General features: G+C 36.4%; 1 protein-coding gene across 1 annotated transcript in view; it reads left to right on the top strand.

Moving 5' to 3' along the window:
• The window catches only part of CNBD1 (cyclic nucleotide binding domain containing 1), a 511,334-nt gene that overhangs the window by 67,060 nt on the left and 426,701 nt on the right, over positions 1-17,573 (top strand). Inside the window, exon 4 of the mRNA XM_003268271.3 lies at positions 1,366-1,524. Coding sequence (XP_003268319.1) covers positions 1,366-1,524 — 159 coding nt within the window. The remainder of the gene's footprint in view (positions 1-1,365; positions 1,525-17,573) is intronic.

The following is a 17,573-nucleotide window of genomic DNA, read 5'->3' as shown; positions in this document are numbered from 1 at the left end:
TTTTGCCCATGTCACTATCAGCATTTTGGTCAAAGCCATTCGACAAGTCACTAGGAAGTTACAAAATTTCCCACATCCTCCTGTCTTCTTCTGAGCCTTCCAAACTGTTGCAATCTCTGCCTGTTACCCAGTTCCAAAGTCACTTTCACACTTTACTGGTACCAATTTACTGTATTCATCTGTTCTTACACTGCTAATAAAGACATACCAAAAACTGGGTAATTTATAAAGGAAAGAGGTTTAATAGACTCACAGTTCCACGTGGCTGGGGAGGCCTCACAATCATGTTCAAAGGCAAATGAGCAAAGTTATGTCTTACATGGGAGCAGGCAAATAGAGAGCTTGTGTAGGAGAACTCTCCTTTATAAAGCCATCAGATCTTGTGAGACTTACTCACTATCATGAGAGCAGTCCAGGAAAGATCTGCCCCCATGATTCCATTATCTCCCACTAGGTCCCTCTTGTGATACATGGGAATTATGGGAGCTACAATTCAAGATGAGATTTGGGTGGGGACACAGCCAAACCGTGTCACATGGTTAGTGTTAATGGGATGATGTGCATATATAATGGTTAGCAGAGTAGCCAGCACATTTAAGAATGCAACAAGTTATATGTTAATGTGATAATTTAGTATTGCTGTTATGATTCCACATAATATATTTAATTTTTAATCTTCCTATATGTATAATTAAAGGTCTGTTATCAAAATGTAATCCAGATTCATTTCTGCAACCTGCCTTACTATTTTTTTCTTAAACACAGACAGCACTTGTTGGATTTCTCACCTATAAGTTTTCAATGACCTTTTAATAGAAATGCTTAATTCTAGAAATATGAATGGAAAATGGTCATTTATTTGTACATCTCTTAGGGACTTAGGTGTATAACATACCATAGCACAAATATAAGATATGGTGGCTATCTTCCAAGATGTTTATAGATTACCAGTGGTAAATAAAAGTTAAATAATATAATTGTATCCTTGGTGCTAAAAAAAAACACTGAAAAACAAATGTGTGAGTATAAAGGATGTTAGCCATTGACTTGAAATATTTTCCTAAATTACATAAGCCTAATATATTATGAAAGGTGTTTCAATTGCTCAGGACAGTTATAATACATGTAATCAAATTCTATACATTGAAAATATTCCACATATTCTAAGTTCTACATTTAACAGAATGACATATATAACTGTACTATGGTGATTGAAACATTCTAATGCATTTAAAAAGAATATGTTCTTAAAATGCCAACTTTTCTCAAAACAGTGCATTTATACTCCTGCAATATAGTAAAAGTCCCTGTAAATGATTTTTGTGCAGTATACAACAGCATAAAATACTACATTTTCTTGTTCAGGGAACTCAATGAAGGCAAAGAGGAAAGTCAACATCAACAACCTGATGATTCTCACAATATAGCTGTCCATGTTCAGAGAGCACATGGTGGCCATATTTTATATAGACCAAAAAGAGCCACAGAGAAATTTGAAGAATTCCTAGCTATCTTAAAGAAATTGTAAGTATTTAAAATATATTCCTTCTTCTAGTTGAGTAATTCTTTTGAATGGCTTTATTTTTTAAAGTTTATTGTTTGTGGATAAGTGTACTTTAGTTATGATACAGCACTTGTGGTTGATTCAGGAGAGATGGACACACTGGAGACTTTGTTTCTATATAAATACAATCTTCATGAATTCAGTCTTCAGTGGTGTATCATGGATATAATGCTAAACTTGGGATCCATTATTTTAAAATTAAACTGCGAGCAAAATACGTATTTACTGATATTTCCAAATTCTGTTAAAGATGTCCTTATCTTAGGTTATCGGAAGGCTCTTCACAAACTGTCTTCCTCATCCAGGAGTCTTTAAATAAACTTACCACACATTACTTTTTTTTTTTTTTTTTTGAGACTAAGTCTTGCTCTTGTGCCCCAGGCTGGAGTGCAATGGCACAATTTCGGCTCACTGCAACCTCTGCTTCAATGGCGTGATCTCGGCTCACTGCAACCTCCGCCTCCCGGGTTCAAGTGATTCTCCTGCCTCAGCCTCCCAAGTAGCTGGGATTATAGGCACCTGCCACCATGCCTGGCTAATTTTTGTATTTTTAGTAAAGACGGGGTTTCACCATGTTGGCCAGGGTAATCTCGAACTCCTGACCTCAGGTGATCTGCCTGCCTTGGCCTCCCTCGGCCTGGGATTACAGGTGTGAGCCACCGTGCCCCGCCCCATTCCTTTTAATTTTCTAGGATACTTTGTGCTCTAATAGGGACACAGCTGCCTGGAGAAGGAGGGTTGTGGAGGAGAAGATTAAATCTCAGTGCAGCCTGATTACCAAAGATGGTATTTGATTTGTGAATAAAATTAAAGTTAAACGAGTACCATGAAAATTATAGAAGAAAATCCTAACCACCTGTCATAGGGGAGTAAAATTAAACTTGTAAGCTGAAAAAATAGGAAATTCATCTAGAATATGTGATACTGGAATTGAGATTGATAACAGGAACAAAACCAAAAGTGTCAAGACTAGGAATGTTTTCAGAAAAAAATCAATAGCAGGGAATGAGTAATTAAAAATTTGACATTTATGTTCTGAAGAATGAACCTTTTCTTTGTTTAGATACAAAAATACCATTGTGGTATAACTGCCTACAGTATACAGTACAGTAACATGTTGTACAGGTTTGTAGCCTAGGAGCAACAGGCTACACCAGCTGGCATAGGTGTGTAGTAGACTACACTATCTAGGTTTGTTTAAGTGTACTCTGTGATGTTTAGAGAATGACAAAATTGCATGATGACAGATTTCTCAGAATGTATCCCTGTTGTTAAGTGACACATGACTATGATTGCAAATTTGAGGAAATATGATTAGAGCTTCCAGAAAATTTGAGAATGGTCAGATTTTTATACTCTTAACTTATAATAACAAAAAGGAAACAATGAATACTAATCACTTTTTAGTAAAGCAGGTATGAGGGAATTATAGAAGGAAATCTTAACCACCTGTCATAGAAGAGTAAAATTAAACTTGTAAGCTGAAAAAATTAGAAAATTCAACTAGAATATGCTCAGTAAATTCGTTAAAAATATTCTTTAACTGGTGGAAAATCACTAAAACACTGAAAGTGATCTAAGGTATACTATGCTACAATCACTTTAATTCCATTAAACTCTAATGTTGATTAATATTGCATTTTAGTTTCCAGAAACCCATGAATCACTCTGCTGATTTCAGATTGTGCTGGGCTGTAAGAGTTTTAATGACAGTGGTAATTCCTATCTTTTTTACTATAATGAGATAGCAGTTTCCAGATAACAAAGTTTCTGATCTGAGATGCAGGAGGTCAGTAACAGGGACTTCCAAGCAGCTATGATTCTGCACTGCAATGTCAAAATACCAGGAGGTAAATCTAGGTCAATGTCAGGATGGAAACTACAAATGGGTAAGAAGCCTAGTACCTTTTTAACAGTGGACTACCGTGAAAAGCAGGAGCCATGGTAGAAGGCTATCCAAGCACAGTGAATAATAGACAAGTTACTTTGCTACATTCTTTTGTGGACCTCCATGGATGCTATTTAATGGCCTGTTTCCAAATACCCAGGACAATAGATTTTGGGTCAGTGTCAGTTTCCAGAACCCACTTCCTCACTCACGTGTGAGAAAATGGATGAGTAGAGAAGATCCTGAAGTACTATACGTCCCCACTTTCAGTGGCTCAGAATTGGGCAGCCAGGACTTTGACATGGCAAAACTCACTGCTGTCAATGGGTGGGCTGTGACAGCCACCAAATTACAGTAGGAGAGTAAATGAGAAGGAAATTCATTCTTATGAGATGTTTAATATTAACAGAAAGCCTTAAGCTCTCTATAAAAAATTTGTGATTTAATCCTCACATCAATGCTTTGAGGTAGCTATGACAAGCTATTAATAGTAAGTAAAAAGATCAATGTATGCACTAAATCCACAATCTATGTTTGTTCTATAGTACATGCCTTTTCTCTCCTCTTCTCCTTGGGACACTAATGTATTAGCTTCTTCTTGTTCTGTAATTAACATAAACTTAGTGGCTTACAACAACATATATTTAGTATCTCTCAGGGTGAGGTTTAGCTGGCCCTCTGCTCAGTGTCTCACGGATCATCAGAGTATCCACTGGGCTGTGACCATTTCTGGAGCATGGGATCCTCTTCCAAGCTCAAATGGTTGTTGGCAGGATTCAGTTCCTGTGGTTGTAGGACTGACATCCCCACTTTCATGATGGCTTTCAGCAAGGGGCTCCTCTTTGTACTAGAGACTCCCTAGATCCTTGCCATGTGGCGCTTTCTCAAGCTCTCTTACAACACAAAAGCTTAAATTTTCAAAGCTAGCAAGGGAGAGTCTCTGTTTCTCTCCCTGTTATTCTGCCTAGTGTGATATAAGTGTGATATAACCTAATCAAGGGCCTATATATCCCATCGCTTTTGCAGTATTCCCAAATCATAGATTCTGCCCCCACTCCATTTAAGGAAAGGGGATTGGGTGTTCCCTTAGTCACATTTAGTAACATCATCAATCTATTTATGACGTTGATTGCATTCGCAATGGGGTTGTATACTTTATAAACACAACACTAAAGTAATTCAATTAAAATCTATTTATTGATGGATAAGTTGTCAGGTCTGTGGCCTTTTGTTTATCTCTGACTAATTAAACCATGATCAGATTGATGGGCTGTTTAAGTGATGTGATCTAATGAAATTTTGAAAATGTTACCTTCTGTACTTTAAAACTTTTCACTTTGTCATCCTGACTAAAATTTAAAAAAAACAACAAAACATTTTGAGTCACAGTAGCTTTTTAGATAAATACAGGCTGGGTGCAGTGGCTCACACCTGTAATCTCAGCACTTTGGGAAGCCAAGGAGGGTGGATCATGAGGTCAAGAGATGCAAACCATCCTGGCCAACCTGGTGAAACTCTATCTCTATTAAAAATACAAAAATTAGCTGGGTGTGGTGGCATGTGCCTGTAGTCCCAGCTACTTGGGAGGCTGAGGCAGGAGAATTGCTTGAACTCGGGAGGCGAGCTGAGATTGGGCCACTGCACTCCAGCCTGGTGACAGAGCAAGACTCCATCTCAAAAAAAAAAAAAAAAAAAAAAAAAAAAAAAAAAAAAAAAAGAAATGCAAAGATATCTGATAAGATTAAGATACTGTTAATTATTGATAACTTGGTGTGGTATAGCTTAATCATGTTAATTACATCTTAATTTCCACTTCATGTCAGCAGCTCTGAGTAAATACTGATAGATAGGAAAAATAATAAATAATTTTGAAACATTAAAATCATTGGGAGAGGCATTAAAATCATGGGGGTGGTGCCACCATAAAGGAGAGATTTGAGCAACCAGAGGATTACTGAACAGACAGTGGGAGGAAGAGAGGCGACAGAGTGAGAAAAAGAGAGTTGGGAGGCCCCTTTTTAAAATTTTGTATTTTAAGGCATATCAGATTGAATATAAGCTTATCATGTGAATTAGTTAGGATTTTGGATCATAAGCAACAGAAACTGACTCTGGTTCATTAAAACAATCACAACAAACAAGGGAAAGGGGGACTGATGGAAGAATATCAGGTAGCTCTCAGAATAGAAGAACAACAACTAGATGCTGCAGATGATACGAACTCTAAGGCAACTCTGGAATTCTCTTCAAGGTACAACACTGGAATCAATCAGCTATAACTACTTGCGTTTGGGAGTTACTAGGCTCACTGCTTAATTTCAGGGATAGGGAGTAAGATTGTTGTAGTTTGTTTTTGTACCCATGCTTGAATAAATGCTGAGGGAGAAGTACACTTTGACAGGCAGTTTTACTGAGTTTACATGCAATTGGCAAAGGGGCAGCATTTCGAAAGAGAAAATATTTCAGAAGAAGGGGGAAATGATAATAAGTAATATTAAAATCTAGGAACTGAAACATGACTTAGAATTTTAGTTTCTAAATAATTTTGACTTACTTTATTTTTCATCCATTAATTAATGAATCCAACATACACTTTTGAACTCCTCTATGTTTCTGTCAGTATTCCTGGTATTGGGACTATGGGAACACAAAATATTTTTGCCCTCATGGAGCTTACATTCTAATGTAAGAGATACTAAACACATGTATTCTGTCAGTTAGTGATAAGTGCTAGGAAGAAAAGCTAATGCAGAATAAGGGGATAGAGAATGATGGAAATGATCAGAGAAGTCAGATTTTATGAAACAGGAGAAAGAGAAGAGAGAGAGAGAGACATTGCATTCTAGAGAATAAGAGAGACATTGCATTCTAGGGAAAGAAAACACAAGTGCAAGAGCCCAGGTATTGCAACATGGTCTGCAAATAGAAAAACAAATTACAAAAAACAAAAACCATAATAATTGGCAAGAAAGTCATTGTGTGAAAGTGCATGAGTCAGATGGGAGACCTGGTGGAAATAGTGCTTCAGAGGTAGCCAGGGACCAGATTATCATTTAGGGTCTCATGGGCCATGAAGGGATTTTAACCTTGGTGTGATTGGCATGTTGTGATTTATATGGCAGAAGGTCACATGTGGATGGTTGACTGTGGGTGCCAAAAGGAGATTCAGGGTGACCTGTTAGAGTGCTGTGAAATTTGTCTAGGTGCAAGATGACAGTGGCCCATATTCTGTGTTAGGGATTTAGATTTGACATGAAGAATTTGATTTTCTTTCTCTTTTTAAGACATGAGCAGGGTTGAATAGATAGTCCTTGAAGCAAATCAGGTTCATTGCTCAATTTGACCAATAACATAGTGGAGAATGCTGGGCAAATCATCTGATGCTCTCACATGTTGGTATTTGATTGCAGTGCCTATAACAACACTGGCTTTTCAAATGCAATTATAAAATACTATGGTAAAAATAATTGGCTTCTTTATAAATGACTAATTTCTGGGGAAAAAAAGTTACGTTTGTATGTATTTGTGGGAGTTGTGGAAAGGGTAGGAGCAGAGAGGGACTTATAAATGAGCTGTGAAATGCAGATTAAGATCCTCTGAGAAAACTTGGCCCTATTGTTTTTTCTTCTACTTTCTCCAATTAACGATGTTTCCTTTGAGGGAATGAGGCATCTGAAGATCATTATGTTTCAGTAGAGCAGTGATGCAAAGCCACTTCTCAGGAATGACTCAGAGGAATTGCTCCCTGGAAGAACATCAGGGTTTTTGCCTTTTAGATTCAGGCTGTTTAAAATCCAAATGCAATATGGTTCTTATGCTGTTGTCCTCTGGTGAAATGGCACATAAGATGAGGAATTGCAGTCTCAAACTATATTTAAGGGCTGCATGCTGATCAAAGAAAAACACTTTGTGGGGCTACTAATTTGTGAAAAATACAGTATTTTGGAGGAAAACTGCACTGCAATGGAGTGGAAGGGGGATTCACATCTAGAAAAGAAAGTTTCCATTTGAAGTTAAAAGGGAACATAGGTTAATAAAGAACGGTGTGGATACTGAAAGTAATTTAGATTTTTGACACAAATGGTGATCATTTATGACAGAAGAATGGGAAATAAAGGAAGAGAATTATTTGTGTTAAAATGAGTTAGCAAAGGACAGAAATTAAAAACTCATTGACAGTAGATTGGTATTCTAAAAGCGTGTCACGCTGAATCTTGTTCTGTCTGTGGCAGCTAGATTGAAAGTTACATTTGGGATGCACTTGTTGCAAAATGCCTGGCCTGCAGAGTCAGAAAGAACTGTGTTCTCAACTGGACTCCTCTAATCATTAGTTGTATGATCTTGGGCAAATTTCTACCTCCAAAAATTTTATTCACAAATTTAGAATGTAAAGCCCCAGAGATATTACTTGGTCCATTTTAGGCCCTGTGTGAATGTCAATCTCCCCTCTCCCAAAGAATGTTACATATTGTGATTGCTTTTTTTTTTTTTTTTTTTTTTGAGACGGACTCTTGCTCTGTCGCCCAGGCTGGAGTGCAGTGGTGCAATCTCGGCTCACTGCAAGCTCCGCCTCATGGGTTCACGCCATTCTCCTGCCTCAGCCTCTCCGAGTAGCTGGGACTACAGGCGCCCGCCACCACGCCCGGCTAATTTTTTTTGTATTTTTAGTAGAGACGGGGTTTCACCGTGGTCTCGATCTCCTGACCTCGTGATCCGCCCGCCTCGGCCTCCCAAAGTGCTTGTGATTGCTTTTTAACAAAAGACTGCTATGTTCTTGCCATAGCTGAATTATAAACGGGTTCCTGGTGTCTCCGAATAATAATGTATTTCATTTTTAATTTCTTCAAGAAAGAATATTCAAATTTCTCCTACAACTTATGAATAAATAACAGCTATTACTTATTTATCATATATTTGCATTAGTTGACAAAGTTGCCCAGAAAATTTTCATACAGGAGTTTAAGAAACTACTATTTGATCATATATTAACTAATATTCAAAAACAATTGTATCTTGGTACCTTTGTTCTATTGTTTGGACATAAGCAAACATATAATATTTCTTATAAAAATTTTTTCACTGTATAGATGTATTATTTCAGCATATATGTGACTATTAAAGCTGAGGCTTCTTGTTTTGGGTGACATAGTTTTGCATTTTATTTTATTTTTCCATAGAAATGTCTTAATAAGTATTTAGTGTAAGTTCTTTCTTATTAATATTAGGTTTATAGGTGTAACAGAATGTACTTGTCATGCAGTGAGAGATGAGAATCTTATGACTCTATTGGGAATTTTTATCATGTGTTGTATTACAGATTTAATAACACGATGGAACACAAAGTCTTTTTTTTTTTTGAGACGGAGTCTCGCTCTGTCACCCAGGCTGGAGTGCAGTGGCGTGATCTCGGCTCACTGCAAGCTCCGCCTCCCGGGTTCACGCCATTCTCCTGCCTCAGCCTCTCCGACTAGCTGGGACTACAGGTGCCCGCCACCACGCCCAGCTAATTTTTTTTTTTTTTTTTTTTGTATTTTTAGTAGAGACGGGGTTTCACCGTGGTCTCGATCTCCTGACCTCGTGATCCGCCCTCCTTGGCCTCCCGAAGTGCTGGGATTACAAGCGTGAGCCACTGTGCCTGGCCCGGAACACAAAGTCTTTTAAGAATATCTCTTGTAACAATTATCTGTTGAACTATCACAAAAATCCATGATTTCATTAAAAGATTTCATGTCTGACTGTACAAAAATATTGCTTGCCTTCCTCATGCAGTTATTCTTATAGACTATTAAAGTCATAAACATTGAATGTTAGTCCTACATTTATCAAAATGACTTAGTTTCACATACACGCAATTGTGTTTTATATGTATGAGCAGAATGCTTTTGTACTCGAGGAGTTACCTCATGATATGAAGAACCATTTTAGAGAAACATAGATAATTAAGTCCAGGTTCAAGTCATACAATGTCTAGAAAATTTTGGCAAGATTTGGTTGTTTTTAGCAGAGTGTGGGTCTACATAGTCACTGTTCTCAGTCAAACCCTGGATCTATCTGCGGAGAAGTAATAAACAACTTGGCAGTCTTTAAAAACCTGGAACATAATTCCTTATTTGTCTCTCCTCTTTCATTCACTGAACATTTAGTCTAAGAAAATGGTGGTTTAGTTGGTTTAATTTTCAAAGGTGATATTATAATAGGCTTGGTTTGGCTAAAGAGATGAAAATGTGGTCAGATGTCCTTAGTACGTTTGCAGTATCCATTTGTGGTTCTAAGGAGATATGTGTGTATGACTCTACTTATTTGATTGCTTACATAAAATTTGATTTCCAAATGAGCCACTAAATTGGGCTCATTGTACAGCAAGGTCCACCAGTGTATGGTTAAAGGTTCTTCTTCATTAGATATTTGTCAGCTAGACTGATGTGAAATCTACGTTGGACAAAAATTCTTCCCTGGAGCATTCATGCCCAATTTCATTTTTTTGTAAACTGATAATTATTACCATATTCTTGTTTAAAATTTCCATACACTACTTTTCACTTTTCATTTTTTTATTTTTGTGGGTACATAATAGATGTATGTATTTATGGGGCACATGAGATGTTTTGTTACAGGCATACAATGAATAATAATGACATCATGGAGAATGGGGTGTTCATGCCCTTAGGCATTTATCCTTTGTGTTACAAACATTCCAGTTATACTCTTAGTTACTTTAAAATGTACAATCAAATTGTTGACTATAGTCATCCTGTTGTGCTATCAAATAGTGGGTCTTATTTATTCTATTTTTTTGGTATCCTTTAGCCATCCCTACCTCCTCCCAACCACCCTACTACCCTTCCCAGCCTCTGGTAACCGTACTTCTACACTCTATGTTCATGAGTTCAATTGTTTTGATTTTTATATCCCACAAAGAAGTGAGACCATGTGATGTTTGTCTTTCTGTGCCTGGCTTATTTCATTTAATATAATGACCTCCAGTTCCATCCACGTTGTTGCAGATGACAGGATCTCATTATTTTTATGTATGGCTGAATGGTACTCCATTGTGTATATGTACCACATTTTCTTTATCAATTCTTCTGTTGATGGGCACTTAGGCTGCTTCCAAATCTTGGCTACTGTGAACAGTGCTACAATAAATGTGGGAATAGAGATATCTCTTCAATATGCTGATTTCCTTTCTTTTGGGTATATACACAGCAGTGGGATTGCTGGATCATATACCTCTAATTTTAGTTTTTTGAGGAACCTCAATACTGTTATTCACAGTTCTTGTACTAATTTAGATTCCCACCAACAGTATACAAGGGTTCCCTTTTCTCTGCATCCTCACCAGCATTTTTTATTGCCTGTCTTTTGGATATAAACCATTTAAACTAGGGTGAGGTGACACCTCATTGTAGATTTGATTTGCATTTCTCTGATGATCTATGATGTTGAGCATCTTTTTATATGCCTATTTGCCATTCGTATGTCATTTTTTTGAGAAACATCTATTCATATCTTTTGCCCAATTTTAAATCAGATTATTAATTTTTTTATTATAGAGTTTTTTGAGCTTCTTATCTATTCTGGTTATTAATCCCTTGTCAGAGGGGTAGTTTGCAAATATTTTCTCCCATTCTGTTGATTTTCTCTTCACTTTGCTGATTGTTTCCTTCACCGTGCATAAACTTTACAACTTGATGTGATCTCATTTGTCCATTTCTGCTTTGGTTGCCAGTGCTTGCGGGTTATTACTCAAGAAATTTTTGCCCAGACCAATGTCCTGGAGAAGTTTTCCAGTGTTTCATAGTAGTTTCATAGTTTGTGTTCTTAGATTTAAAACTTTAATCCATTTTCATTTGATTTTTGTATGTGGGGAGAAATAGGGGTCTAGTTGTTGTTCTGCATGTGAATATCCAGTTTTCCCAGCACATTTTGTTGAAGAGATTGTCCTTTCCCCAATGTATTTCTTGGTACCTTTGTCAAAAATAAGCTCACCGTATATATATGGATTTATTTGTGGGTTCTCTATTCTGTTCCATTGGTCTATGTTTCTGTTTTAATGCCAGTAACATGCCATTTTGGTTACTATAGCTCTGTAGTATAATTTAAAGTCAAGTAATGTGATTCTTCTGGTTTTGTTCTTTTTGCTTAGGATAACTTTGGCTATGCTGGGTCTTTTGTGGTTCCATATAAATTTTAGGATTATTTTTTCTATTTCTGTGAAGAATGCCATTGGTATTTTGATAGAGATTGCATTGAATCTGTAGATTGCTTTGGGTAGTAAGGACATCTTAACAATATTGATTCTGCTAATACATGAACATGGAATATCTTTCCATTTTTGGTGTCCTCTTCAATTTCTTTCATCAGTGTTATATAGTTTTCTTTATAGATATATTTCACATATTAGTTAATTCCTAGGCATTTAATTGTATTTGTGGCTATTGTAAATGGGATTACTTTTTTGATTTCTTTTTCAAATTGTTGATTTTTGTATTTTGATTTTGTATCCTGTAGTTTTACTGAATTTGTTTATCAGTTCTAATCATTTTAGGGGGGAGTCTTTAGGTTTTTCCAAATATAAGATCATATTGTCTACAAATAAAAATAATTTTACTTTTTCCTTTGCAAGTTCGATGCCCTTTATTTTTTTTCTTTTGTGTGATTGCTCTTGCTAGGACTTCCAGTACTATGTTGAGTAACAGTGGTGAAAGTGGAGATCTTTGTAATAATGTTCTAGATCTTAGAGAAAAAGCTTCACTTTTTATCCCATTCAGTATGATACTAGCATGGGTCTGTCATATATAGCTTATATTATGTTGAGAGATGTTCCTTTTATACCCAGTTTTTTGAGGGTTTTTATTATGAAGAGATGTTATACTTTATCAAATGCTTTTTTTTTTTTTTTGAGATGGAGTCTTGCTCTGTTGCCCAGGCTGGAGTGCAGTGGTGTGAGCTCAGCTCACTGCAACCTCTGCCTCCCAGGTTTAAGCAATTCTCTGCCTCAGCTTCCCGAGTAGCTGGGATTACAGGTGTGTGCCACCATGCCTGGCTAATTTTTGTATTTTTAGTAGAGACGGGGTTTCACCGTCTTGGCCAGGCTGGTCTTGAACTCCTGACCTCATGATCCACCTGCCTGGGCCTCCCAAAGTGCTGGTATTACAGGCGTGAGCCACCGCACCCAGCCTATCAACTGCTTTTTAGGTATCAGTTAAAACAATTATATGGTTTTGCCCTTCATTCTGTTGATATGATGTATCACTGATTGATTTGCGTATGTTGAACTATCCTTGCATCCCTGGGATAAGTCTCACTTGGTCATGATGAAAGATATTTTTAATGCATTGTTGTGTTTAGTTTGCTAGTATTTTGTTGAGGATTTTTACAGCAATATTCATCAGAGATGTTGGCCTGTAGTTTTCTTTTTTTAGTGTGTCTTTGTCTGGTTTTGGTATCAGAGTAATACTGGCTTTGAGAATGAGTTTGGAAATATGCCACTGTCCCCTGTTTTTCAGAATAGTTTGAGTAGGATTGGTACTAATGCTTCTTTAAATGTTTGATATAATTCAGCAGTGAAGTCAGGTCCTGGGCTTTTCTTTACTGGGAGACTTTTTATTACAGGTTTGATCTTTTTACTTATTATTGATCTGTTCAGTTTTTGGATTTCTTCCTGTTTCGATCTTAGTAAGTTTTATGTGTCTAGGAATGTGTTCATTTCTCCTAGATTTTCCAATGTATTTTATGTGTTCATTTATTCTATATATTCCAAAGGATCATAGTGGCTACTAATGATCCTTAGAATTTCTGCAGTATCAGATGCAATGTTCCCTTTTTCATCTCTGATTAAACATTGCTTTTCTACTGTTTGCTTTTTGATATCACAAATTTAATAACTTTACAGTAAATCCTTGTTTTTAAGTTTTCAGCACTTAGGATTCTTATTTGAAAGCAACAGAGGCTGATTCTTAAGCTAAAAGAAAAATTATTAAATTTCTAGTTATTTACAATTATTTTCTTAAAATATATTTAATATCAGGTAAAAGTACTGATAATGTAACTATTCCTGATCTTTTTAGCTACATTCAGTTTTGGCAAGAACATAATAGATAGGCTGGGCACGGTGGCTCATGCCTGTAATCCCAGCACTTTGGGAGGCCGAGGCAGGCGGATCACCTGAGGTTAGGAGTTTAAGACCAGCCTGGCCCACATGGTGAAACCCCATCTCTACTAAAAGTAGCTGGGTGTGGTAGTGGGCACCTGTAATCCCAGCTATTCGGGAGGCTGAGGCAGGAGAATCACTTGAACCTGGGAGGCGGAGGTTGCAGTGAGCCGAGATCGTGCCACTGCACTCCAGCCTGGGTGACAGAGTGAGACTCCATCTCAAAAAAAAAAAAATAAATAAAAAGATATTGCCCCTACCAATAAATATTAGCTTTTAAATTATTTTTAATTTTATAGAACAACAAAAGACATCTTGTTTAATTTACAGTTATTTTAATTTGCCTTTGTTTCCTTGTTAAGCTAAATTTTCTTTAATCATTTATTAGCCATTTGTATTTATTCATGTTGGTGTTGTGAAAAAAAAAAAAATCTTGGGATTACCAAATCACTAAGCCAAAGGGAAAATCAAGCTAGGAACTGCTTAGGGCAAACCCGCCCCATTGTATTCCTAAAAAAGATAGCTACTAAGATTAAAAAGCCGCATACCTCCCTCAAAATTGCTCCACAAGGAAATTCCTTGCAGACAAAGGACCAACAGAACTCAGGAGAAACCCTTTGCTCACTGAGATAAATGCATATCTAATTGCTTCCTTTGGAAAGGAATCAGAAATTCAAAATAATATAACCATTTGTCTTCTATCTACCTATGACCTGGAAGCTTCCTCCCACTTCGAGTTGTCCCACTTTTCTGCACCAAACCGATGTCCATTTTAACACATACTGATTGATGTCTCATATCTCCCTATAACATATAAAACCAAGCTGTTCCTTGACCACCTTGGGCACGTGTTGTCAAGACTTCCTTAGGCTGTGCCACAGGTGCATCCTTAACCTTGGCAAAATAAACTTTCTAAATTGACTGAGACCTGTCTCAGATATTTTGGGTTCACAGTGTGAATTATCTGATAATGATTTTGCCCATATTTTCTACTGTGCTTTAATTATGTACTGCTGATATACAGAGCTATCTATATTTTATGTAGATATATTACAGAATAGACATAGTACCATTTATGGACTGGAGAATAAAATTTTTCAGAAAAATATTTTACCTAATATATTTATCCAATATATATTTGCTGGTCATGTGAAAATTTAACAAATATCAAATGAAAAAGAAAGAATATATATGTGTGTGTACCTATATATCATATATAGCATATGTTATTAAATGTATAAGCATTTTTATTAAAGTACAATTTATATATAATAAGAATGTATATTTTAAACTGTGCAATTTGATAACTTTTGATACATGTATAAAGGTGTGATATAAACCAATCTGTGATATAAACTGTGCAATGTGATAACTTTTGACATGTATAAAGCTGTGATATAAATCATCACCACAATTTAGATAATGAACATATTCATATTGCTCCTAAGAGTTTCCTTGCAATTTTTGTCATTCTTTCCTCTTGTGTGTCCTTGTGCCCACCCTCTGTTCCAAGCAACCACTTATCTGCTTTCTGTCAGTATAGTTTATTTTACATTTTGGGGGGGAATTAAATAGCATTAATTAATACATGGAATTAAATAGTATTTTTTAGTCTAGCATTTTTCACTCAGCATAATTATTTGGAGCTTGAGCCATGTTGTGTTGCATAACAGTAGTTCTTCCTTTTCCTTTCTGAATAGCAATCCACTGTATGAATATACTATAGTTTATCTAAGTATATGTTAATGAACATTTGTGGCTATTATGAATGAGGCTGCCATGAACATTTATTTATAAGTCTTAGTGTGAGCATGTGCCTTCATCTGTCTTCAGTAAATACTTAGAAAAGAAACAACTTAATCATCGGGTAGGAACAACGTAATCACATGTTAAACTTCTTAAGCAACTGCCAAACTATTTTTCAAAATGGTTATATCATTTGGTATAGATAATAATTGTCTGTGAATGTCAAAATGTCCTATGGTAGTCACAGTGAAAAACACAATTGACAAAGAAATTTGGTCACCTCTGTGATTTACAATAACCCTAATTATGATTGATAACACAATCTCAGACATCAGAACTCTAGAAATCCCATACAATTTTGGAATACATGTTAACATTTTTCACTAAAATATGGCCTGAAGATCAAACACCACCTTACTCCAACAATCCTATGCAGGCCGAGCACGGTGGCTCATGCCTGTAATCCCAGCACTTTGGGAGACCGAGGTGGGTGGATCGCCTGAGATCAGGAGTTCAAGACTAGCCTGGCTAACACACTGAGAACCCTGTCTCTACAAAAATACAATAATTAGCCAGGCATGATGGCGGGTGCCTGTAATCTCAGCTACTTGGGAGGCTGAGGCAGAAGAATCACTTGAAGCCAGGAGGTGGAGGTTGCAGTGAGCCAAGATCGTGCTACTGCACTCCAGCCTAGGTGACAGAGTGAGACTCTGTCTCAAAAAAAAAAAAAAAAAATCCTATATAACTAAACATGTTAAATAATCCTGTTTATCACTCCTTTGGACACTCCAGGGGCTCTCTTTAGCATTGAAATGCTAGGGGTTAGGAAAGACAATTTTGAAGCTTTATAGGCTCAACACACTTAATAGAATTTCAGGTTATTATAAGTCATGCATTTAAATCATGACTCAAAGTGAAAACCTTTATTCACTAAGAGGGAAGACCTCATCTTCCAAACAATCTGTCTCTTGTCCTTCCCTTCTTTTGTCAGTATTTTATTCACAAAGCAAACAAAAATCTTTCATTGCATGAAAATCTTGTTAAAGAGAAAGCAACATTTCACCCTTGCATTAGTCTATTAATGTCAACCCCAATTCTTTAAAAACTAAAACCTTACAGACAAATTCATTTAATCTTAATCAGTTTGACCATGAGCTGAGATTCTTATAAATCTTTTATAACACTTCATAAATTTTTGTTAAAGAGCATATTAGTTCCTCAGGAAAACCTTGTTGTGTTTTTATTTTAATGTTCAATTTACAGAAAAAACAAATAATACTCTTTTGAATTTAGTCAATATGTTCACACACAGATTTTCTCTTTAAAAGATTAATTTTTACAAACCTTGCATAACTTGTTTTAGTCATTAGCTTTATCTTACCTAATTTAAAACAATCATTTAATACTCTGAACGAGATGAAAATTTACATTCCCATTTGTTCTTATATTCTTTTACTAAAGACACATTTTACTCTCCTTATACACCTTGTATGTAAATCTACTTTCAGTAGACTCCACTACATGTTTTAATGGTAGCTCTTAGCAATTTTTAATTTTGAAATACCTGGTAAGTTATTTTAGTTACATACTTACATGCAGATAAGGCCTGACTATTTCCAGCATAGCTAGGAGCATGGCATATGTCCCCAGGCCTTGCCAAACTGTAAAGCAGGAAAGGTGAACAATTTTCCTTTTTTTCTTTAATTATACTTTCAGTTTTAGGGTACATGTGCACAACATGCAGGTTTGTTACATATGTATATATGTGCCATGTTGGTGTGCTGCACCCATTAACTTGTCATTTACATTAGGTATATCTCCTAATGCTATCCCTCCCCGCTTCCCCGACCCAATGACAGGCCCCAGTGTGTGATGTTCCCCTCCCTGTGTCCAAGTGTTCTCATTGTTCAATTCCCACCTATGAGTGAGAACATGCGGTATTTGGTTTTCTGTCCTTGCGATAGTTTGCTGAGAATGATGGTTTCCAGCTTCATCCATGTCCCTACAAAGGACATGAACTCATTCTTTTTTATGGCTGCATAGTATTCCATGGTGTATATGGGCTACATTTTCTTAATCCAGTCTATGATTGATGGACATTTGGGTTGGTTCCAAGTCTTTGCTATTGTGAATAGTGCCATAGTAAACATACATGTGCATGTGTCTTTATAGCAGCATGATTTATAATCCTTTGGGTATATACCCAGTAATGGGATGGCTGG

Source organism: Nomascus leucogenys, chromosome 16 (genome assembly GCF_006542625.1).
Source record: "Nomascus leucogenys isolate Asia chromosome 16, Asia_NLE_v1, whole genome shotgun sequence".
NCBI lineage: Eukaryota > Metazoa > Chordata > Mammalia > Primates > Hylobatidae > Nomascus > Nomascus leucogenys.
This window is presented reverse-complemented; position numbering and strand designations above follow the sequence as displayed.